Source organism: Heptranchias perlo, chromosome 28 (genome assembly GCF_035084215.1).
Source record: "Heptranchias perlo isolate sHepPer1 chromosome 28, sHepPer1.hap1, whole genome shotgun sequence".
Taxonomy (NCBI): domain Eukaryota; kingdom Metazoa; phylum Chordata; class Chondrichthyes; order Hexanchiformes; family Hexanchidae; genus Heptranchias; species Heptranchias perlo.
Window position 1 is genome coordinate 29,998,994 of NC_090352.1, and position 26,337 is coordinate 30,025,330.

General features: G+C 43.3%; 1 protein-coding gene across 1 annotated transcript in view; it reads left to right on the top strand.

The window, feature by feature from the left end:
• The window catches only part of LOC137344992 (CUE domain-containing protein 1-like), a 129,591-nt gene extending 103,549 nt beyond the window's left edge, over positions 1-26,042 (top strand). The window contains exons 4-11 of the mRNA XM_068008315.1: positions 3,996-4,122; positions 7,368-7,539; positions 9,361-9,453; positions 10,903-10,992; positions 12,845-12,938; positions 14,865-14,923; positions 15,497-15,566; positions 16,847-26,042. Coding sequence (XP_067864416.1) covers positions 3,996-4,122; positions 7,368-7,539; positions 9,361-9,453; positions 10,903-10,992; positions 12,845-12,938; positions 14,865-14,923; positions 15,497-15,566; position 16,847 — 706 coding nt within the window. The 3' untranslated portion in view covers positions 16,848-26,042. The remainder of the gene's footprint in view (positions 1-3,995; positions 4,123-7,367; positions 7,540-9,360; positions 9,454-10,902; positions 10,993-12,844; positions 12,939-14,864; positions 14,924-15,496; positions 15,567-16,846) is intronic.
• The last annotated feature ends 295 nt before the right edge of the window (positions 26,043-26,337 follow it).

A 26,337-nucleotide genomic window follows, 5' to 3' on the forward strand; every position in this document is an offset into this window, starting at 1 on the left:
TGGCATTAATGAACCAGTTGGGTATTATTGACAACCCTTCAGTGTTCTTGGTCATTTTCACTGGTGCTAGCCAACAAGTTATCAGACTTACTGAAATCAATTCACAGCTCGCCATGATTCGATTTGAACACTCAACCTCTAGGTTGATAGTCTAGTAACATAACCACAGTACCTGTATTAGAATCCACAGAGGCAACCTGACCACTGTGAGGTGAGGATTGCTCCTCTCTGCCCTTTGACCACTTCAGTCCCTCAGACCCATGGCAGAAGATTCCTTTCCTTCCTCTATAAACTCAAAGTCACTGGCACGTGTTTGCAGACAGCATCACCCTGGGCGTTGGGTGATATTGCAAGTGGCTTATTTTGATGTGTGAGCCTAGACTATGTGTATTAACAAATAATTTAACAGTGGGGAGTTGGAGGAGCATCACAAATGAGCCTGATTCTGTCTTCACCCCACGTCCACACACACATTTTGTATCGAACCTTGGTTAGACCACACTTGGAGTACCATGCACAATTCTGGTCTCCATATTATAAAAAGGATACAGAGGCATTGGAGAGGGTGCAAAAAAGATTCACAAGGATGATACCAGAACGGAGAGTATATCCTTATCAGGAAAGGCTGAACAGGCTTGGTACACTTTTTCTCTAGAAAAGAGAAGGCTGAGGGGTGACCTGATAGAGGTCTTCAAGATTATGAAAGGGTTTGAGAAGATAGACTTAGAGAAAATGTTTCCACTTGTGGGAGAGTCCAAAACTAGAGGGTCATAAATGTAAAATAGTCGCTAATAAATCCAATAGGGAATTCAGGAGAAACTTCTTTACCCAATAGAGTGGTAAGAATGTACAACACACTATCGCAAGGAGTAGTTGAGGTGACTAGCATAGATGCATTTAAGGGCAAACTGGATAAGCACATGAGGGAGAAAGGGATAGAAGGGTATCCTGATAGGGGTAGATGAAGTAGGGGTGGGAGGAGGCTCATGTGGAGCATAAATGCCGGCATAGACCAGTTGAGCCGAACGGCCTGTTTATGTGCTGTAGTTTCGATGTAACGTTTTCTGAAAGGATTCACCAGACAGTGATCAGGAGTGGAATCTTGCTGAATGCTCTGCCTCTCCCTAACTGTAAGATTGATCTTTCTAAACAGGACGGATTATTTTGAAAATATATTTATTTATCCTTTAAACCTTCCAGAGGTCTTGTGAAAAGTAATCAATTTCTGTTTCATTCTCACCCTCAACCTCCAGGAGGGATAATTGTCTCTTTGGTTTTGCGGGATGCTTTATGAGGCTTGCTGTCTATCTCCAACTGTGTGGATAATGGGTTCTAAGGGCATATTAATAGAAACAATATTTAAACAACTCTTGTCAAATAGGGTCAGGCTTCACAGTAGACTGGGCCTCGGGCTACTAAACTGTTAGTGCAGTGATTAAACATCATGTGGATGCTTTACTGTAACAGAATTTGATGCTCTATCCACTGGGTGCCACTTTGGGTTTTTTCCCCTCCAGCTGTTTCCTCCTCTTTTCCTGACAGTGAATCTGGGACTCGGAGCCTGACGTTGACTCCCTGGCACAGGCGGGGCATCGCATCTCCAGCATGCGGCGACCCCAGGGCCGGAAGCACAGCTGGAGTCATGGGGGCATTGTCTGGGGGTGGGCAGAAGACCCGCCTCGCTGTAATTGGAAACCGTAGGGACTATGTGTCGACAGATTACATGACTTTGGGGAGTAATTCAGCAGATTTTAGCCTTCCTCCACATCCACGCATTTTCCATTGGAGTCTCTGGATAGCGATCAGGAATGGGAGGCATTGGCCCAATTACTGGACATCAGAACGTGTTAACTGCCCACTTTTACTATGTTCCACCCATTACTGTAACAGAAAATGTCTGTTCTTATGGTGGTGTTTTTGTATGTTTTATTCTTCTTTCAGTTTCCCCTCCAATAGATCCCTCCCCCAGTGATAGCACACCCACTGAATATTTATAGCATCCTCCGCGGCTAGGCTGTTCTACATACTTACCACCCTCCGCATCAAAAAGAAAGACTTGCATTTTTATAGCACCTTTCATATCTTCAGGAAACCCCACGCTTCACAGTCAATGAAGTATTTTTGAAGTGTAGTCACGGTTGTAATGTAGGTAAATGCAATACCTAATTTGTGCACTGCAAAGTCCCACAAACAGCAGTGAGATAACTGACCGGTTAATCTGTTTTGGTGGTGTTGGTTGAGGGGGGAGTTTTGGCCAGGACACCAGGTGAATTTTCCTGTACTTCTATAACTTGGTGTTGTAAAATTGTTTACAATCTTCAAATAGTGCCATGGGATCTTTTATGTCCACCTTGGTTTAATATCTCATCTCAAAGGCAGAAGATGATATATCTTAACTACGTTCTCACCTTTTCTCATTTGAATCCATGTCCCTTTATCCTAAAGACTGTAGTGATAATCAAGAATCATTCTGGCTTTCAGTTTATTCCCTTGAAGATCTCACCTCTAAGCTGCCTTTGTTCCAATGCAAACATTCCTAGAACCATTAGTCTTTTCTCATTGCTCGGGTGCCCAATCCCGTTTATCAAATAAATTATGTCCGTGCCTTTGCTCAAGCTGCTCTCGACCCACAGTGATAAATGTGTTTAGCACAGTGTCGAGTAGAATTTGTGACACTGCTACTTCTTCTATGTTGCCCTCCCCCATCTGCAAAGACTATTTGATCTCTCGCTACAACTAGGATCCGCTGTGTACAGAAGGAATGTGAAACTTTCCAACGATTGCCATTTAAAAGCAAAATCCATACATATCTGTATAACTATATTAAAAATCTTACTTCTGCACTCACTTCCTGTCAACAAATCCTTGCTTCCTTTTGTCACGTCTTTGTCACACTTTTGTGTCACCTTTTCCATGATAAATTCCTATGTCCACATTTATATGTAAGGAATCTTACAACACCAGGTTATAGTCCAACAAATTTATTTTAAAATCACAAGCTTTCGGAGATTATCTCCTTCGTCAGATGATTGAATGAAAAGGTTCTCAAATCGCATATCTTATACGATGTTGGGACAGCATCACACCAATCAAAAGGTGTCGTTGTTATTCAAACAGGCCAGTCACGGAGAACAGCACGTCCCAGTACACTCGATATACATTGTGTCTTTTACACAGGCAGGCAGAAAGAAACTTAAATGTTGTAAGATTCCTTACATTTGTCCACCCCAGTCCATCACCGGCATCTCCACATCACATTTATATGGGCAGCTTCCATTATAGACTTCTCACTGTAATTACACTGCTGCGCCAGGGGTGGCGTATCGTCCTCAGTTTTGCAGCTCCTCAGCTTGTACTGCAGAGAAACCTCTGGCCCAAACCAACTCTATACTCTGCTTCCCAAATTGTAGTAAGTTTTGCTATTTAACTACAAATGATTAAAGGTATTATATAAAAATAAAAGTAAGAAGGTATGACTTTAAATTAGGACCGAATAACATCCAGTGTCCGATTATCTCCCATCCTATCAGCCTGCTTCACCTGAAGATTACATTTGGTCTTAACTCCCTATGTGCAGCACCACAGGAGATCAACAAGTATTATATTAAAAGAAATCTTGTGTACAAGCACATTTCCTGTCCATAAACTTTTTTGGTCAAGCTTATTATGTCAACATGTAACATGGAAAATGCCTATGTAATCACCAATAACGAAAATTTGCTATGTAAACCAGTCCTGGTGATGCAGCAGTTGCAAGCTGCGGCAACTAGGTGGCGTTATAGTCCCACTGTATCCGCTGAGAGATGAAGTAGTGAGGGAGGAGGCTCGTGTGGGGCATAAACGTCAGCATAGACCAGTTGGGCCGAATGGCCTGTTTCTGTGCTGTACATTCTATGTAATTCTTTGTGAGCAATGCCACAGGAGATCTACTCTTAATGTATAAAATGTGGCCCGAGCAAGTCGTATTTACGTTCCTGACTCCGTTTTGGCCGCAGGCTTGACACCCAGAATTCTGGCGGGGGCCAGCCTCCGAGACGGTATCGGAATTGGAATCCACCGTTACTGGGCAACCTACCTGACGACTTCCTGCGAATTTTACCGCAGCAGCTGGACGTGGTGCAGGTGAGCTGGATTTAGTTTTCGTTATTGAGCAGTCAAGGCCCATGATGCGGGATACCGGTACAGTTGAAAAGAATCGCTGAGGTAAACAAGGAGTAGTGCCTAAGTGATCCCAAACTTGGGTTATGAAAGAATATCGGAGGCAAGGAGTTCCAAATCTGAGATCCTGGAAAATAATGAGTTAGAGTCGGAAACAGCGGATGCAGGGAGGAGGACGTGAATGTCGAACCGTGTATTCGGAGTTTAGAAGGAGCAAGAGAAGAAACGACAACGACTACGCCTTTAACGTAGAAAAATATCCCAAGGCGCTTCACAGAGGTGTGAGGAAAAACGGACGCTGGCCAAAGAAGATCAGGAGGGGGTGGCCAAAAGCTTGGGAAAAGAGGCGCATTTTAAGGAGGGTCTTAAAGGAAGAGAGGGAGGTTGAGAGGTGGAGGGGTTTGGAGACGGAATTCCAGGGAATGGAAGCTAAGTGGCTAAAAGCACAGTTGCCGACAGTGGGAAGAAGGGAAAAGGGAAACGCACAAGAGGCCGAAGTTAGAGGAATGGAGAATTCGGGAGGGGTTGGAGTGCTGGAAGAAGTTACAGATATAGAAAGTGTTGAGGCCAGGGAAGGATTTATACGCACAGATGAGAATTTTAAATTTGAGGCTTTGGGACACTGGGAGCCAATGTAGGTCAGCGAGGACAGGGGTGATGAGTGAGCGGGACTTAGTGTAGGAGGGAATATGGCAGCAGACATTTGCTTGAGCTGAAGTCTATGGCGAGTGGGGGATGGGAGACCAGTCAGGAAAGCATTGGACTAATGGAAAGTTCAGTGGAGCTGTGACCATAATAGATTTGATAAAATAGAGACGGACAAGAAGCACTGCGAAGAGAGAGATTGAGCATGAAACAACAACCACCCAGTGGCTTTTTCTTAAATCCTGTGGAGAGTTGCTAGATGAACCATCTTCATTGTGGGTGCAGCATTGTAATCTTGGGCATCCTGGCACAAACTAATAGGCAATAAAATCATGAGGGGCGGGCTGCATCTGTGCCTGAAATTCTCGATTGCATTGCATGAAGGCCTGTGTCAAGAACCCAAAATCGTAAAATGTATCCCTTTACAGAGAGTTAAGAGCTGCTGGCAGGAAAAAAAATAGTTTGGGGCACAAAAGAGGAAACTGAGCTTGCAGTTTTAGCAATGGAGAAACCTGGGATTGGCCTGAGTAATAGGTTGGAGAGTTTGACGTTTTTGCGGTGAAGAGTTATTTTTTTTTTGAATGGAATCAGAACCGTTTTGGACCAAAAAATATGCCCAAGTGCCCAATGGAGAGATCACTTTCCAACTGGGCACCATGGAGAGTACATAAGGTGGCCAAATTGATACCTGCTCAATATAATAAATATCCAGGTTAGTGCATCTTCTGCTGCTAGATTGTTATATATCCAATCATGCTCACAAGACATGTTTTAAAAAAAAATCTTTTGGCCAATTTTAAGTGCGTCTGCCTGGCGTAAACAGAGTGGCCTGAAAATGGTGTTGGTTCACTTACTGCTCCTGGTGCTCCGACTGCCGCCACCCTGGGGTGGGATCCTGAGAAGGACAGCCAGAGCACCTGCCTGTTTCAGGCGGAAGTCCACTTGCAGTATACAAATTGTGGTCCTATGACGTACATAGGACTCCGATTGCAATTTTGAGGTACAGATGAGCAGGTTGAGTAGCACTGGCGCTCCATTATTTTGTACCTGCGTTGAGCAGCCTAACCAACGGTCCTTCAAACGGAACTCAACAGATATTTTTAACTTTTTTTTTTGCGGGGCCAGGAGGAGCAGTGTACGTCGAATTCTGCAAAGCAGCTGGCCGATTTCCCTCTCTCCCCAAACAGTGTGCTGCCTCAGACCGCCGGTTTAGCACACGCAGCTCGCCGGCTCCGTGCAAATGAAGCCTGGGCTTTGAAATGACTCGCTCTTTACGGAGGTAACATTGGGCGGTCAGCAGGCCCACTTTGTCCGCTGACTGCCTTTGGTGGACCCAGACTTAAAATCAGCCCTCTCTAGTGGCAGAATATAATCACCGCACCAACTGTTTCTCCACTTTTGATCTTATTAATCTAGAGTTTGAACATCGAGGAGGAGAAATTGGAACTCACTGCACCCGAAAAACAGGGGGCCAAAAGGACCAATTTCACAGGGCTATATCCCATGCCCCAAGGACATCTAACAGACTTCTTCAGGTGCCCCTGACAGCTGCCTAAAACGGGCGTTCAGCCCCTTCCGTATGTTACTTTAATGATGTGCCTAATAATACCTGTTTCAGGTCTTTTTACTTGGTCTACATGCAGCTTAACCAGCAGTCCTTAAACCCAGGAGCTGTGGGCTAACTGGACTTGGGATTCCTGTGGCAGGATACGTACCTTTACCCTTCTGTGATTGCATGTTTGGGTCTTTCTCGAAGACCTACTCAATGTTATAGTTTAACTACTCTGTTGAAAGGAGAAGGGGTGAGCCATAAAGATACAACACCAAGGCCAAGCCATGAATTTGTCTCACTGGTCTGGAGCACTGAATAAACTTTTAGAGCCCAGCCAAGTAGTCAACCTGTAAGCAGATGCCGAACACTGAATGTTTCCCTGGAAAACTACTTTCTGGACTGAATGCTAACCCACCTCCAATCCTGAGGTTTTATAAACGTACATAATCCCCAGTGGCAGTCATTTCCCATCTTATGGACGAGCATAAATGATAATTGACAAGAAGTATATCAGTATTGGGCTCTGGTGCTGACTCACCAGGTGTTTCCCCAGAGGGAGGGTAAACCCAAGAGCTCCTCCTGAACAACTCCAACTAAACATCATTTCCAGAGGTCTGGAAAAAAAAAGCTTATGGACCCTGCCCTGACAGAAAGTGAATTTTGGGTGCCATTGGGAAGCTTGTGGGTAAAACCGTTTTTGCTTGTACATGATTAGAAGTGTAGAGCCTGTAGGTGACACTCATTGACAGGATGGACTAACTTTACTAAACATCAGCTTCACTTGCCTATTTTTCATGCCACTGCTCCAATGGTTGCCAAACACCCTTCCGAGTGCCACTCAATTCCGACCCCTTGCTCCGGCCTGCAGTTCCAGCCAGTGCAAATGCCTTTCCTTCCCTACCGCTCCCAATGCCCTTGAGAACACGGGAGTTTGAGGTCAGGGCACAGTGTTTATGCTGATATGGAAATAATACTGTCATCATTCATGAGAAAATCTGCTCCAACCCTGCAGAATTCACAGAAAGGCCACCATGGGACCGGCCAGGAGTCACAAGGGTCACTTGAGCAGGAGCGGAAGCTGAAGCAATACCTGGAGGACGAACGGATTGCACTCTTCCTACAGAATGAAGAGTTTATGAAGGAGCTTCAGCGGAACCGCGAGTTCCTACTGGCGTTGGAAAAGGGTGAGGCAATGGACGAGGGGAAACTTTGTGAAAGATGAGTTAGGAAGCTGCTTCTTATTAAAAAAAAAATTTAAGAATAATTAATACTTCAATTTTCCCTTCAGTTTTTTTTTCTCTCATCCTTCCTCTCCTGAAGCTGGTGGAGTACAATTCCGGTAGGAGAGACGTCTGGTACTTTATCCAAATGGCCTCCCTTCGTGTATGAGTCCAGGCAGTGTTGGGCTGATGTTCTTTGATTCCAACATGGCGGTGTGAGGCATTGGGGCCGCAAGCGCATATACCACAAAGTGCCGATGCCCGAGGTTTCCTATTCTCGAACTGAGCTGTGCCAATGTGCTGAGCAGTCTCCGGGCACTTTCCTGCAATGGAGAGAAAGTTGGAGGGAGCCATCTGACTGAATTATTCCTCCTTTACTCCGGGCAACCAGATCACAGTGGCTTTGTGAGACCTGGGACCAGGTGGACATCTTGGTCATTAGATGGTGTGATGGGGGCCGAAAAGAAACAGGGAATGGGAAAATATAACTGTCCTGATTTTAAGGACACAAAAAAAAATCTAGCGTGTAATTTTAACCTGATGTGACTGGCGGGAAATGGGCAGGTTCGGGTCAGCTGCCGTTTTACACCCCGCCCGATTTTACTCTCCATTGAATGCCGCTGCATCAGGTTAAAATTACCCCCATAATCTCTTTCAAATCAGCTTCCACTTTCCTGCATCTGAGTGGTTGAGCCAGCCGTTCGAATCAGCTTTTGTTCCGTGATCGTAAAACCCTCCATATTTTGTGGGACGACTTTTTCACCCTGACATCACCCATGAAATTTCGGCTGTGCAGACGACTCGATCTTTCTGCGTGTTTACTCAGCCATACAAAGTGTCCTAAAATAAAACAAGGCGATCAGTCCTTCGGGGGGCTCTTAAAGGCACATTGCAGGCTGGCACAGGCACCAGGGCACGACTGAATGATGAAATTCAGGTACAGTGATTGGCATTGCCATCCCCATATACCACACCACAAATTCCATGCAATTCAGTAGCATATATCTCACCATAATATAACACTGCGTCAGAATAATTTCTCAGTATTTTATTTCTGCGCAGAAACCAAGGCTAAAACCTCTAAACATTATCAGCTTTCCCTTTCCTTTTCTCTTCTTCCTCTCCTGAAGGCTGGGGATACAGGTCCATGGGCACAGGCAGTCCTCTGATATCTCTCTGTTGACTGGCCGTTCTCATGGATATACTGAGTGTCAGCAAGACTGTTTGACCATAGAGTGGTCCAAAACCAAGCCCATTCCAACCCTCACTTTCCAGCAGGAGCCGCTGGTTGGGAATCAGGACTGGGAACCCTGGCTGATTTCCCCCATGCCCCCAGCCTGGGAACACAGGCCCATTTGTGATGCTCCCAAGATAGCAAGACAAGCGACCACCCGTTCAAGCTGGTAAAATACAAAGTTCTTCTTCATGGAGTGGACAGCATGTGGTTAGGGTAGTGTGGAGACAAAAGTCCTGTTGGATTTTGAGATGGATGAGCTAAGGTGGCTTTTCTTAACTCTGTGTATCTTGTGAACAGCTGCTCACTGAACATCAGCCCACTTACCTCCAACCAAAGTTGAAAGCTGGGACCCTTCCTCATCTGTATAGCTGAAACCCAGCCCACATTTGGCCATCAAGGGGGATTCCATCTTTAATGAAGGATTCTTGACAGACTTTTAAATATTTGTTGTGAGGCTGCAGATTTACTTTAAGGGTTAATAATTGCCCTCACCTGCTGTACTGGAGATGCCCTTGTACATTGTGACTTTACCTGTCTTTTTTTTCCAGATCGGCTGAAGTATGAGTCTAAAAAATCAAAGTCTAACAGTGGGAATGAATCTTTGCCCTGTGGTGACATTAGTTTGCCCTCAGCAGTTCCAGGTAAACACAGATATCAATTCTTGCTCACGGTAATTTATTAGGTTTATTATTTGCTGCTGTTTACGCTTTAGTGATTTAATGTTGTCTGACTAATGAGATCTGTTGAGCTGCTAATGATTTATCACTTTTCTCTCCTTTTGATAAATTTTGCAGTGTTACAATGCATGTTAATGAGCTGCTTGGTTCAGTGCTGGTGACTGCTTACAAGTTGATTACTGCTGTGAAATATGGGTTAATGACCGTCTCAGACACAACTGTTGCTAAAGTTAGTTAAGGAAGAGTGAGTGTTCCCCAGCAGGTGAGCAGTGCTGAGCCATACAGACCAGGATCATCTTAGGATGGATCCCTGGTTCGTGCTGAATTAGCTGATCTCGTTCTGGCACTGTTGACGTCAGTGCCCAGAGACAATGCCCACCCATCCCCCAATGGGAAATGCATGCTTTGACACCATTTGAGGACAGGATCGGTCTCAGCTGCTATACACTTCTTGGTTGAATAACTGGACAATACTCTCTGTCACCAGAAGAATGGGCACTTGGGGTGAGGTACCAGAGGGCAGGTGGCACCCACGGAAGTGTACCCCAACGTGAGCCAGTGCCTTGGCGGAACAGGCTTGAGGGACCGAATGGCCTCCTCCTGTTCCAATGTTCCATCAGGAGAGGAGGAGCAATAATGACTGAAACCCTCGATGTTCCCTTTTCAGAGGCAACTTCACCCCTCGAAGCTCTTAATTGTAGTGTGATTCCTCTGCGTGTCAGCCATGGCTCAGTGGTAGTACTGTGTCGCCTTTGAGTCAGACGGTTGTGGGCTCAAGTCCCACTCTCCAGAGACTTGAGCACAAAGTCTAGGCTGACACTCTAGTGCTGTTCTGCAGGAGTGCTGCACTGTCGGAGGTGCCATCTTTCGGATGAGCCGTTAAACCGGGACCCGTCTGCCCTCTCAGGTGGACGTAAAAGATCGCATGGCATATATGTCCTGGCCAATATTCATCCCTCAACCAACATCACTTTTTAAAAAAAAAGAAATCATCTGGTCATTATCACATTGCTGTTTGTGGGATCTTGCTGTGCGCAAATTGGTTGTCGCGTTTCCTACGTGCAATATACAAATGCAAGTCTTTTGTTCTTTTTGATAAAATAACTGAAAGGGGGAAATTAAGGGCAACTTCCAAGTTAACAAATCTCAACTTCAATTTATTTCACATTCACCCTTGAGTTGATTTTTAAAAAATAAAATAAAATCTTAAATTACTGTCTAGACCAGTCATTACAGAATAATTTAAAAGCGGCCTACTGACATTGATGAAATGAATCACTTTAATGCCTGTTCTCCAGTGGATTGTGTGCTGGCGCCATGGATGACTGCCCACTGCTGATGAAGAGCCACATTGATGTGATGAGAAAGCGTCCAGAAGCAAATCTTAACCCCTTTCTCTCTTGTGTGTTGCAGTTGATTCCGGTGCATCTGGTGTCGCTGAAGCGAGCAGTGTAGTATCTGATGATGCCTTGTTCCGGGACAAACTGAAACACATGGGGAAATGTGAGTCTCCCACATCATTACATAGAATGTACAGCACAGAAACAGGCCATTCGGCCCAACTGGTCTATGCCGGTGTTTATGCTCTACGAGCCCCCTCCCACCCGACTTCATCTCATCCTGTGAACATATTCCTTTCTCCCTCATGTACTTTTCTAGCTTCCCCTTAAGTGCATCAGCCTGCAACTTTCCCACAACTAAGCTTCCTCTTGCAGCTTTATGTTGACAAAGTGTTACGTAACTAGTTGATGTCCCATGGTGTTGGATACTTGGAGTCAAGACCAAGTGTAGTCTTAAGTTGAAGTGGGGTTAGAGGTGGGAGATGGTTGGAGAGGGCACACCACTGTAATTCAGTCCCCATTTTAAAGTCATACATTCTTTCCTTATTTTTATATAATGCTTTGACTAATACTATTGATGGTTAAACTGCAAACCTAATGGCAATTTAGGAAGCAGAGACGTCGGGTTGGTGAGAGTATGGAAGTTTCCGTGTTGTGCAGGCTGAGTTGATGGAGATACAAAACTCAGATGCTACAGCACCGCCACTGGCAGGCGGGTGTAATTGCACCGTGATAAGTTTACATAGGCAAGTTCCATTATAAATGTGGTCACAGGAATTGGCAAAAAATTGTGACCAAAACGTGACAGGACATGTATGTAGACATGAGAATTTTAATATGTCGTGGATGTTGTGAAAAATGATATTCTGTGCATCACAAAGGGCACCAAGAGTAAACTACATACTGGAGTCACGTGTTGGTCAGACCAGGTAGGAGTGGCAAGTTCCCTTCCCTGAAGGATATTAGTGAACCAGTTGGGTTTTTACGACCATATAGCTTTCATGGTTTCTTTTCTGTGCTGACCCACAAATTACGAGATTTATTAAATTCAATTTTATAACTTGCCATACTGGGATTTAAGCTCATGATGTCTAGTTTGCTCATCCAGGACTATAGCCACTACACTACAAGGGAGAATGGGGAGGAGGATCAGATCAGGAAGAAACGGTGAATAGATCAAGGGCAAGATATACCCCGGGTCACTACAGCACACGCCTTATCAACTGGTTATAGAGTGAGAACAGATTGCTTGCATGCCATTCTGGTTGAGGAATGGTGCGAATTACAGATTAGACCTAAAGGGAATGCATGAAAATGAAAACAAATAGCAATCAGATTGTTTACTTTCCTTGTGTTTTCTAAATAGATTTTAAGAAATTGTGACTGTGTTTAATTTAATCCTGGTGCACCAATGTTATGCTAGTCCTGCAAAGCATGAAGTTTACCCCCACAAGTCCACAAATTCAGGTAAAGCACTATATCAAGGGGTAATACAGGGCTATTTCCTGTCAGTCATTACAAATGCCATGTATGTTTGATGCCCAGTCTGTCTTGTTAGCTGATTTTAGGTAGGATAGCAGCCGGTGAGCTATAATTAGCCTCAGCACCCCTGGCGTAGGGAGGGGATAATCCTTCAGCGTTCTCGATCCCGATCGCCATCCAACTACTCCTGCCGGAATTACTTGTGTGTGGGCATCGGGTGAGGACAGATTCGGGTTCGGCTGTGATGGCCCGCACTTGAGTAGCCCACCAACATTCACTGTTGAGGCTCTCGTGAATGATGGGCACTTTGGGAGCGCAGGCAGAGCTTGGAACCGTACCCTAGCAAAGAATCAACACCTTCAGGGGAGGAGGAGGAAGACTTTTTGCATGCATTTGGCCGGGATGGGCTGGATTAATTCATCCAGAAATAAAAGTACGATTGTATTCTGCTTACAGTTTCAGAACAGGTTGTTTTGGAATCTGTTATTTTCAGCAAACGCGGGAGGGCTGACCCTTTGCCTTTTTGTTTTCAGCGACACGGAAGAAACTTTTCGAACTGGCTCGAGCCTTTTCTGAGAAGACGAAGATGAAGAAATTGAAGCGAAAGCATTCCTTAAAACATCACACGTATCCTTGACTTTTTTTTTTAATGGAATAACCAAGGTGAAGGGCCGAGGCCCACAGTGAAGGCACCACCAAGGTGGAAAAGATGAGGTGAATCAGGAAGCAGTGACTCGGCAACACTCAGTAATGGGAAAATGTTCAATGGGAAACCTGTTTTACTGTGAAAGTGATGGCTCAATGCTGAGTATTAGTCGACAGCAGTAGCCGTGTAGCTAATAGAATTGCTTTGGAAAATCAGGTTTCCCTTTTAGACATGATTCCTCTTGCTCTGTACGTTTCTCTTTACTGATTGAGACGCCAAGGAGTAGGCCCAAGCCCCACAGTGCAGGACGTCAGCAGGGATGAGAAGAATGAAAGACGAGGTAAATGAGGATGTAGTAATCAAATGATCCAAATTCGCCTGAAGGTTGTCAGAAGAGAAAACTGAGGAAGGCATTCCACAGGTTTGACGTGCTGGGAAAGAATGAGTTAGTGTGGGAGACTGTGATGGGCCTTGATTTCAAGTGAGGATGGTGTATTGGCAACTTAGCAGGGAAAAGATCAGAGGAGCAATGAATATAGTAATATCGGTTAAATAGAGAGAAGCAAGCAGGATTGCAACAGGTTGGAGATTAAATGTCACTAACCAGTCTACCACTTTATCTTGTATCTTGTTTAGAGAGAGGTGTTAGTAGAGATTCGCCAAATATAAGCACAATATTCTGCAGACAGTTTACAAGGCAGTTAAGAATTTTTGATGAAAAAATAAATGTTTTGGCATTAAAAAGGCCACTGAGCCTCTCAGCGCAATGTTTAATAATGGAGATGTCGGAGTTCGTCTCAGGTCAAAGACGTTAATACGGCCGACAGATGGAGAACTAAGAGTGGTAGAAATTGGTAAGCGTTGCGCCTGTTTTTCAGGTGTAAAAAGGGCGCAAAGCATACCAGTTTAGCAGTGGGAAGGCCTACACCCAATCTGTGCAGGCGATGGTCCCACTGACAAATTCGTGAGGTCCATTTTTTAGGCAACTCGATCAATTTCTATCAATCCTCTTGCTTCGGGCCCAGATGACGTTTTACCCCATGGGGTGGCAACTGTTGCTTTAACTTATGAGAGCCATGAAGAAACTGGGCTCTGAGTTCCCAACTTTGGTCCTTCATTCACCATGATACTTCTGCAACTGTCAATTTGCTTGACCATTCCCTCACCTCCACTTTTGCCTTTTCTGCAGCAAACCTTTACTCTCTCATATCCTTGTCATTCCCCCTGTATGGGCCTCGATCTTTGCTCCCTTGAGTTCAAGGGGCGCGCACGTAAAGGTATCTGGCACCCAACTGGTTTAGCCATTCTTCGCCAGATCTGGCTGGACCACATCAACTAAATTTCCAACCCCATATCCACCCCAGCACAAAGACCACCTACTTCCACCTACGTAACATTATCTGCCTCCACCCCTGTCTCAGCCCATCTGCTGCTGATTCCATCATCTACAAGAGAGCCCTGTTAATAAAAAAAATGTCAAGAGGATGTGCCATTAATTACAGCACAGATAGACAACATGAGAGGAAGCTAGATATAGCCAGGAACACAGCTTTGGTGTTTAGAAATATACAGTGCCTGGCCCTGCAAAGACTTTGGAGATGTCCGAGGCAATGACCGATGACTCACCGAAGTGTTCAAGAGCAGAAAAGTCCAGTGTTGCACACAGTAGGAAATACAAATCAATCATGAATAGGGCCAGAACTTGCAGGGTGATAGATAATTTGATAATTTACAGAAGGAATGTACAATGCTGTGAGATAAACTTTACATAGTAATGTACAGCACTGTGAGACAGATAGACACAGACACTGTTGTACAGGTGTAACATAAATCACCACTACACAGACATTATCTTAGCCAAGTGCAATGTTTCGATGTGTTTTTTCTTTACCTGTCTGACAACGCAGTCTCGGAACAGCAGCCTCGACAGCAAACCTCCTCGATGATGTAGAAGGGAATTCTTGTGGTGAGAATATGTACATGTATTTGTTGTAATTTTTTTTTTAAATGTAAAGGGGCACAAAATTGTCAAGGCGATAGGATGGTAATTCCAGTACAGCACTCAGTTTTCCAGATGGTCCTGTCTGTACCTCTGCTATTGGAGATGAGGCATGTGGAAGCTGGTCTTACGTGTGACCCAGCAATGGAACGTAGGTTCTCGGGCCACCTTTGCTCTAATTTTTGGCCTGCAGCTCATTCTTTGGTGCAGCGGTGGCAAGGGGAAGCATTACTGCATCGAGTTGGAGCACGACAGGAAACCAAAGAGTGAGCTGGCAACAGAGTGAGGTGGGAACCAAATGAAATCATACTTCCATCACAGGAATTTGACTAGAGTTGGAATTTGGAGCAGAGGGAGAAAGCGGAGCAGAGTATATTAACTGAAATTTAAGTGGATAAAAATATAAATTGAAGTGAAACTTAACTAACACTTAGTCAAGAATGGCAGCACAGGAAAAGGACAGTGATTCCTTTAGGATGTGGCCACCAGTACATTCATTCAAAATTACACCCTGCTTATATCCGCTTGCCTCTCTTTCAGATGAAGATATCCAGTTCAGAAAGCAGACCTTACAGGAGGAAGATGAAGAAAATAAGGATGGACAGTTATGGTAAGCTTAAAGCGGGCCACTTTTACTATCGATTCCCTGACAGGAATGGGGAGTGGAATGAAGGGCACATCACACTCCAACTCTCTGCTCATCATTTCTGCACACCAAAACCTCTTCATATAATGAGTTAAAACAATTAGCTGTCACCACAATAAGGCAAAATCTCCTAATGTATTTTCACCTGTCTGGATGAGTGAGTTCCTCTTTAATATGCTCCTGAAATGGGGACGTTAAAAGTTAAGGGTACTGTGATCTTTACCCACGTCCGAAAAAGTCGTCTTATCACTTCAGTAACTTAAAGAGGAATTTGAAATCTACCTCATGCTGAATGTATTTCAGTAATGGGCAGTCTGGGATCGGTACCCAGGACTAGGAAGGCTGCTGGTCTGCACACCACTTACTGATCGAATCCCCTTGTGTCATCTGATTGGTGGATCTCCGGCAGATCGTTGTGAGTAATTAGAGGCTCCTTCTCACGGGTTGGAGAACTAACTCGCACATTTCAACGATGAACCGTTCTACACTGGAAGTACTTCCCTGTCCTCCTTACGTAGTTTTCTTGCCTTCATGTTGCTCGGATAGACTTTCTCCAAATCTGTGCGTGGGACTTTCTCTGATCAGAAATTGGGTTTGTTCCTTCTTAGATGAGAGTGGCATTTTTGTGCTTGCTCACCTTACACCCTTATTGTGCTGAAATCAATCAATGCGCCTACAGTCTCCGACTGTAACTCATTCTTCCCCAGCATCTCAAAACTGGACAGCGCTATACCTCCCTCGGTCTTCCTTTCTTACAGTTCTACAGGCTTTTAAAACCAAAGCTTGGCATAGGCAAACCACCGTTTTTCTATTGATTTTTGTCATTTTTTGACCTTAGTGGTGTCCTGGAGCAAGGGCCTTAGGCCTTCAACTGAGTTTCTCCTAAAAGAACTGTTGAATTTACTATTCGAACAATAACATTCAGTAACCTTTCTCTCTCTCTCTTTCTTGAGCCCCTGCTGTGGCTCCAGCCCTACCCTTGTTTCCCAGGTAACTAATGCTTACAGTGTCAAACGTGTTCAGGTGACGTGGGCGCAGTTCAGTGCTGCTGCTCAGTTTGTCTGCAGACCACTTCATCGCTAATAATTATGGGAGTTATAGCTCTTAATAAACATTATTAAACCCCCGGATGGATTGTTTTTTCTCAGCCTGCTTTCTCCTCTGTTTAAATGTAGATCTCCTGAAGTGAATTATATCTTATGGCGTAGCCATTTGACCATGCTTTCTGTCACCTTTTTCCACAGATCCCGACACCTTTGCCCTGAAGGAGCTGGGTTCAGTGATTACACAAAAGGACTATTAGTCTTCACAGATGAAGTTGGCGACAGTTAATGTACACCTCTTCTCTTCATCTGCTTTTTAATCATCTTTTCTGTAATGAATAAGGCACAATTAAATGAAAAAAAAATCAAGAGATACCCATCACCACCATTGTAAGTCAAGGGTTTGGGTGTGTTCATGTTTCTATCTTTAATTCTGTATAATTCTCAAGTTATCGATGTCGAGGTCTTTCCATCTAGACCTTGCCATTGTCCTAACCCTGACTCACAATGGTAGGAGCAACCAGTAGAGGACTGAGTCCAGTTTTTAATTATAACCTTATATTACAATATTTTTTGATAGAAGAGGCCTATTCTAGGCATTGAATTGTATTCCACTTGGACTGATACCGATTCAAGTAGGCAGCGTAATTCTTTAGTTCAGAAATATTCATTATCAAATGATGTCCTTATTGGCTGTTACGTGCCTAATGATGTACTGTATTAATTAACAGGCCCTATCAATAGGCCAGAACATATCCAATTATGTAAATCTTTCTGTTGTAATTACTGGGCCAGTTTGTTTTTCCTTTTTCTATATTTTTTAAGAAATAATAGATTATAGGGCAACAGGACGGACTGAAATGAAAACGCATTTGATTGTTGTAATGACTATTGAACACGCATGGAGCTTGAGACCTTTGCAAAGTCGAGTCACAGTCATCAATTGGAAGCTCAGCCACAACGGACGGGATGTCTTGTCGGAGACGAATGTTAAAACATTTAACTGAAGATTACAGTGACGAGCTGCGGCCTGTGCAGTATATGTACCACAGTATACAGTGCTCTAATGCCAGTATTGCAGAGATGTGTGCAATGCAGAAAAGAACCCACACTGTCTTCCCCAGGGATTTAAACATATCTGGAATCTGGTAATGCTTTCACCACTCTGTTTAACCCTTTCACCACCCAGCCCTGGTTATGGAAAAGCAAACAATATGGCAGCAAGTCCAATTGGTTCTGATTCCCCCTCTGTTGTTTTTGCCTGGCTGTTATTGATGACCATTTTTGCTAAAATTCCAATTGAACTCTGCCCTTTTGTTCATGTAATGGGCAGACAGATGTGAAATAATATTGACTGAACCAAAAACACAATGGCCGGGTGCTGCCTTCTTTGGGGAGGAGTTAAATGTAAGACAGCGTTTCCTCACAGTAATGGAGAGAAAGTCTCATGTACCTCCTCGCAGCTGGTCACAGCAGTTTAGGCAGGTGTCTGACAACCGATCATTTATCTGGCTTTTTGCCATAAGAGGGTTAGGAGGGAAAAAGATTAAAATGTTGAGATAAGAAGTCCTTTGGTTGCTGTGTGAAGAAATGCACTGGTGATGATTTCTCCTCTTTGCGAAGATTTTGCTAGCAACTCTAAACTTTACAATGTTACTACACAAAGCGACCAAAGGAAAATTCTTACCCACTGTTTCCAAAAAAAAACTTTAATAAATAATGGAACATGGCAGTGGTGAAGGGGTTACTCTTAGATTTTTTTTAAGAAGGTTTTATGCATAAATGTTACAGTGCACAATGAGGAAACTATAGAGAACACGTGAGAGATATCTGCATATCTGGTCCCCCTACTGTTAGATTATTGCAGCATCATATCTGACCTTCAGGTGCCTGCATTAGATAGAATGTCGTTGAATGTCACCACTTTACCAGAATATCACTTGTGTTACAATGTCTATGGAACCAAGCACTAATATAGCTTCCTTGGCAGGAGGAGGTTACGCATGAAATGGACTGATGGGCAACTCTTAGCCAGTTTAAATCCCAGGGTACCCTATCATCAACATACTCACATGAAAGAAGCTATTCAGTGCTTTATATATAACAAAAGGACCTTTAATAAATCTGGGAGACTGGAGGTGAATTATTTTATTTCAAATAATTTAGAAACTAAAACTTAAGGGAATTTGCAGGAAAAGTTTTCCATGTTCACTCGGCTTCTATCTGGCAAATCTGCTGTTTCCCATATAACACCCAGTAGGGTCAAAGAGCAGGGAAAAAAAATCTTTTCGAAACCAGGTGACATCTGTTACATGTGCTAAACTAGAACCAAACTGAACAAGGCTGTTATAAATTGGAGAGCCAAGTGGTGAAGAATAGAATACTAGAGCTTGGTCTTCAGCTGCTTCTAAACCTTTATACACAGAGATTCCCCTTATACACACACACCACACCCTAGATAAGCTCCTATATAAAAAGGATAGAAGAGAGTCCCCAATTGATACCCACCACCTGAATACAATTAACACTAATTGATATAAATCACATGATACAATTAACAAGGGTTGCCATATAACATGACATGAATCCAGGCAAATTAGGTCAAGTGTAAAGACATATGATTAAATGGCACCTCTTTTGGGATCTGTTCAAGTTTTGGACAAACACACTGTCGGTCCCAGACCTGGACTGGTTCTTGCAGTCAGGCTCCTCTCTCTGACCTGCTCGGGGGGCAGGATCTACTTCAGATTGACTTACTAATAAAGCGGCCACTCCATTACATTGGGGAGTCCATTGTAAGCGGGCTGCATTGACAGTAACAGCTTAGCAACATGGGGAAAAAATAACTAACTCCATTGTTGCAAAGAAGCATACACTTGTTGAGACATCACAGTGAATTGGGATGGCACCCATTACCTGACCTGGCACCCTGTATTAAACTGATTACTAAGCTGGGGTCACCCGCACTAATGTATACTACAAGGGAAGCCCGTACACTGACAAATGGTCTTGAAGGGACCTCTAACAACTGAACATAGGATGACTGCCAATACCTGATCTTGTAAGAGGGTTGCAGGTGCAAGCCACATTAAACTACTGCACCTACCAGCAGTTGAGACTTATTTCTGAGATGTCCAATATTTTGAGTGCTCATTAGAGGAAGAACTAAAGTTAAGAGCTGCATAGTTTCACCAAATAAAACACACGCTCAAGAACCTACAGGAAATGAGTTACTGCCTGGAGTTTCTTTCCTAGTACATGACCTATCTTCTATCTCTAAGTAACAGCCTATTGTATTTTACTATTGCACATATTCATAATTTTGACAGTGCTGTATATGTACTGGTCCCAGTATGACCTGGATCTAATATATCATTATTACTATTGAAGTGTGTTCATTATATTGTGGGAAGGAAAAAGTTTTGCTGTCATAAGTTTTTTTTTAAAAAGTGACGTAGGGAAGTTTTGCTTCGTGTAAATTTACATCGTGGAGTCTGTTTCTAATCATTCAGGGCATGTAGTGAACAATGGGATTCAGACTACATGTTGTAAAGAAGTAGCTGCTTCCCAGTCTCAGCACAACTAGAAACCTACAGCCGAATCTCAGCGCGTAAACTGTGTTTTATGTTTTGTCAGATGCAATATATTGTAGTTGCCTTACAGTTCAATCTGTTAAATTGCAGTGTGAAGAAGGAACAATATCCCCTTTGCTGGTATGTAGAGGCTGTTCGTTTTGTTAAATGTAAGGAGTCTGGTTGGCTTGGTAGTGCAATGCCTTAATAGTGATGCACCATAAACTTGGAATCTGGGGTTTTGCTCCCAAGTTTAACTGACCCTTGTGCCTAGACATCCTTCTCCTAAATTAATGAGATACCAGTTTGTTGGAGTTAGCCCCAACATGGCCCCAAATGGGACAGAGAGGAAATCGTCAAGGATTCCACTTTGGGTTTTGTGCTTCAGTGCACCTTGCTGACTGACCATAGGGCAGAATTGATGGAGACCATGGAGATGTCTATGGTCACCAGGTACCTCGCAGGAATATGAAGGGGAGAAAATGGAGGTCAGACCGTATAAATATAATGAGTAAGTAATGGTTAATGACTGGTTGAGCCCAATGGCACGAAGTTCCAATGTTTGAAACTGATGGACCCAACATGAGTACACAAGGTTTATAAGTATTCAGACAGGGTGCTACATATAGGGAAAGGGGCAGCAGACAAGGTATCTCTTCCATAAACATGGCATAAAAGGCACAACCTTTGCCACCAAGCCATGAAGAAGCACAAGTGCTAGAAATGCTGTGGCATTCCATGCTGGTAGGTGGAAAAGGACTAACTATTGCTTTGCAAGTGTGTTGTCCCACACCAGAAAGCTCCTTTTAAAAAGGTGACCAAGATCTCACTCTCCCCGTTTTTGGGATCTGCAGAAATCCTGCATGTGGGTTCAGTGGAATTCGGGTCAAAACCTGGTGCTATTCAGGTCTGAATCTCAGCATGAAGTAAGTGGAATGAATGAGATAAAATAGCATGCAGTGTTTGTCCCTCTTATCACTGGGCGAGGCTCACAGAAGGGACAGGCTGCAGAAAAAGGAGCACGGGGGGGAAAAGAATACAGAAAAGTAGGAACTGAAGCGTTCAGCCTTTACAGGTCCGCAAAAGAGGATGCTGTCTCCTCGACCACTTTAAGGAGGTTATTGGAATGTTTGATTCTGTAGAGTCTTTAAAGTATGTTTGAACTACATTGTCGGTGATGCATCTCACTGTCACATATTCCCTGAACAAAATGATTTAAGGCAGTTCTGCTACGCACAATGTGTGTTAGGGAATGTTTTCCAATTCCTTCACTGCGCTTCTCAGAAAGCTCTCAGTACTGCGTTGAGTTCTGGCTTCTGTGAAGTTATGTTTGCAGTTTGCATTTCTAGGGCTGTGCCAGTCGATTAATTTGGTAACTGACTCGTCCTCTTTTGGAGGTTATTTTCTTCTCTCACGGTGTATACCGACTGAGTGGGCAGCTGAGGGAACTTTTCCACCAGCTGTTTCTGACTGCTCATTAATGGGTTCGCCAGAGCATCGAGCATTGACTTGCCTTCCAAATTTCCTTCCCTCCCTTTGGCGATGGTGCCTAGCTCCTGCTTGGCACCTTGCCCAAAAAGCCTGGTCAAGATCACCAACTTGGTGTGTGGATAATTGCAGGAGAGGGGCCACATCCTACATTATGTGGCACAGCACCCTGACGTGCCAGGCTCCTGTGCCAACAGACCAATCAATGAATATTCAAAAGATTGTTTGAATATTCAGATAATTAATGATATTGTAACATTTTCCTGTAATTTGTAATACATTAATTTTATCTACAGGAAAGGCTTAAGTAACATTGCATGTTTCAGCATGTCTGGGTCATGAGTTTCAGAGTAAGGTTACATTTCATTAATATTGAACAGCTCATATACAGCCTCATTATATTTGCTGGGATTGTTAATTGAATGTTCCATATAAAATGTGGCATTGAGCCATAATTGGGGTAAATTTGTAAATGAAAATGTTTTAAATGCAGTGGAGCCTTGTTCTACATTGTAGGTGAGAACAAATGAATAAACTGAGCAGGAGGAGGGCTGATGAGATGTTACTGTAAAGGAACTAGGATGTGGATGGAACATGCACAGGGATATTGTAGGGTTGCCAACTCTGGTTGGATGTATTCCTGGAGGTTTCATCACCTGACTTCAAACCGCCCTGCCCAGCCAATCAGCCGTTTTTCTCCCGCATCTCCAATATTTTTATAATTAAGAAACTAAACTGTTCAAAGAAAATGAAGAAAACACACTTTTTTTTGAACGCCCCTCTGATCTTTCTCCCGAGTTGCTCGCAGCAGTGTCATGGAGATTAATCTTTAATTCCTGGAGACTCCTGGGCAATCCTGGAGGGTTGGCAACGCTAGGGATACACCGTGGACCATTTTATTTACTTGTGCTACATTTTGGAAAGATATCAAAGGGGAACAGTTAGGGCTGTGATGGAGTTGTCAGCACACTAATGTTCATTGTATTGAGCGGGAATGGATGGAGGTTTAAGCTCCAGTCTCATCATTTGTAGATGCGAGCAGTGTAGACTGGTACTTTGGGTGGAGCTATGACATCTCTCAGCAGGGATGGGGAGAATTGGAGGAGAGAGTCATAACTTGTGGAAGAGGCCTAGTGCAGGTCATGCACCTGATATTGGAAGCAGACAAAGAAAGGGATAAAATGTACAATTGAGGGGGATGCGGGATTTACACAAGTGTCCCCACTAACAATAAATATTAAATATCTGGGTGGGAATTTGTTAAATGCTTTACCCTTTCCCCATCTTGATATCCTTTAAGCCCTCATAAAAGTGGCAGAGCCTCCAATCTCCTGCTTCAAAAGGCACCCGGTTATGATCTGACTTCATGCTAAACAAACCCCGGCTCATTCAGGAGTTTTTTTTTAATGCAGATGTCAATCAGTTGCCCAACTAATTGACTCCGACTTGTTCACTGACAGGTTGACTAATTCCTTCCTGTTGATTATAATTTTGTGATCGGTGAGGACTGATCAGGTCCGCGCTGCCTTCCCCCTTTCATTTGCTATGCAACTGCACATTTTAAAAGAGAGTGTGTTCCAAGTCTTTGAACTGTATCTGTTCGGTGTGTTTGTCATTCACAGAATGCCCACGCAGAAAAGGCATTTTATTGATTGTCCAATAAAAGCAAAATAGAAATGGAGCCTTATATACCGGTTTCTTGCATCCTTTAAAGTCTTACGCCCATGTGTAGGATTATCCTTTCCTGGGGGACATTTCATTATATATAGGTTCGTGCTATCTTGGAGATACTGAATGAAGCCTATATATAGACATATTAGAGGCTATTTTCCAACTTGGCACTTGAGATCAGAAGTCTTGCTTGCCAAGAGTGCGTATGGGAAATTCTGCTGGGCACTGCCCACGATTTTCCAAAATATTCGTCAGAAAACTGCAGTGCATGCCCAAGTTTCTGATACTCCCTGCTGGGAGCAGCAAGTCAGAATGTTACACAGTACAATAACAGTGATTGCTACAAAGCAGTTATCCCTTCGACAATGTTGCTGCTTTTTAACCCCATGTAGAGAAACCATTATTTTTGTATAAGTGTACCTGGTGTCGATTATTTATTGGTTTAGGTGAGATTGGCAGAGGCAGCTGAGTCCACTGTTGCCCTGGCGTGGGAGACTGTTTCAGTCACGTGACAGAATAAACAGTATAACTCCAGTTATGGAGAACCTATAATCTGTCAGATGTTGTGACGGGGTTGGCCAGTGATTCAGGAATGTTTTTGCTATTTTTATCACGGGAAAAATAACCTAGGACTAGATAATAGATTCAGATCAATGCCCTCCCGGAGACATTGTATTCAAACCCAGTAAAAGTACTGTGATCTCTTGGAAGTACTGTATCTGATCTAGGATTAAATATTAATTGTATTTAATCTTGTGCGCAGCTCAATACCATCATGGAGGTGCTGTATTCAAAGCTTGGCATAGACTCACTTAGCCTTGGGGCACAGTATTCAAACCTACATGTAGATTGATGCCAATTTGAGGGTAATGTGTTCAGAGCTACATATCACTCCATGGCACCCTGGTGACTTTCTGTTTAAACATATTTGTTTTGTGCAGCTATATGGGTTCAGGAACTTTGTGAAAAATGTCTAATTTTTTGGGTCTGTTTTTCAACAGTGATGGTATTTTTAAATCAAGCTTTTAAAGGCTGTGCAGAACGATTGTTTAAATGAGAAATGTATCTTAAACTTGACTAATGAGTAAAACCTGCTGGTTTGTGTATATTACTGGCGTTCAAATTACTGTAAAAAAATAAAGAAATATTCGTGACGGGAGATTTAATTGTTATTTGGCCCTTGACTGTCTGCACAAATCTAATGAGCATTTATAAACTGACCAATTCATGCTGAGGGACGTCAATGTGACCCGACTGGTAGCTTGGCCTACCGTTTATATAAAAAAAAATGTTGCTCATTTCTAATACCAGTTTGAGGTACTGCCTCCCACACCAGCCAACCCGTACCCCTCTGATGCCCATGATGTCGGGGGGAGATATCACCACTATGATGTGTTCATTTTCTATAACGTGCGCGCACACTCAACGCGTACGCACACGTACATCTCGTGCTGGAGGAACGTGCGCTCTCCAGGCACAGAGGGGTAGAGAACTTACATTCTGTGATAAATCCACGGTCCTTGCCTATGGATTGATGCTGTTTCTGTCACGTGACAAAATAAACAGTATAACTCCAGTTATGGTAAACCTATAATCTGTCAGATGTTGTGACGGGGTTGGCCAGTGATTCAGGAATGTTTTTGCTATTTTTATCCCCGGGGGGGAAAAATAACCTAGGACTACATAATAGATTCAGATCAATGCCCTCCCAGAGAGATTGGATTCAAACCTTGCTTTGTTGCAATGACTTGACCTCCATTTGTGGTTGACAGCTTGTTGCCTGCTCTCTCCGCTTCATCATAGACTGAGCCTTCAGTCTTTGGAACACTCTCTGCAGCCCCCCTCTCTCCTTTATCTGTAAAGCTTCTTAAAACCTATCTCTTTAGTTGTGTGTGTCCCCTCCTTTCTGTGCCATACTCTCCCACCACTTCCCCCCGCACCCCCCCCACCTGTAAACGACTCTGAGATGTAAACAATTTTACAACACCAAGTTATAGTCCAACAAATTTATTTTAAATTCCAGTCCATCACCGGCATCTCCACATCATGACTCTGAGATGCTTATCTGTGTGAGGGTTCGTTCTAAATGCAATTATGTTCTGAATCAGTTAGCTCTCTGCAGATTTAACCCTTTCTTTAAGTTAAATTTCCTGCCAGTGTCTTGGTTTTGAAGTACAGCAATTTATGATGTGCCTCCAGATGACCTACGGAGAAAGGAAATTGAAATGGGGTAGATATTCCGAGTTAGTAAAATTTACCCTTCTAGTAATAAAGAGCATTTCTTGAATGAACTTTTTGAAAGAAATGGTATCTTCAGATATGAACTCTGGGTTCAAAACTGCTTCTGTCAAGAGTGGTAAGAGTGAACGGAGAATCTTTTACAGCAAAACAACAAAAAACATATCTTAAATTTGTATTTGAGTATTAAAATGTGAGAAAAATGTAATGGAAAATGTGAACCTATGACCTTATTATATGCCTGTTGCTCCTACATTAATGTACAAAAAAAAGTATGTGAAGTATAAAGAGGTTTTAAAACGATTTGAGTTTGTGATGTTGGTATCTTAGAGTATATTTCCATATCTGATTTTTTTTCTTAATAAACTTAATGATGTTTTGTTTGTTAATAGTGATCTTCAATTATAATAAACTTGTGTTGTACTCTCCATGCCTTTTCAACAACAATATTTGTCCTTCAACATTCAGGGTCTCAGTACAGTGAAATAAGTCAACTTAATCTAAACACAGCTTTAATGTTCTCTCGATTCCTGAAGGCACTTGACTCATCATTGCGATACGGTTCCCCGGTTGCTCTCACAAGTATCCAGTCTTCACCTATAAGCCGCGAGACAACAACTTGCATTTTTATAGCGCCTTTAATGTAGTAAGAGGGGGGCTGCAGAGGAGCATTATCAAACAAAATTTGACACCGAGCCACATAAGGTGATATTAGGACAGGAG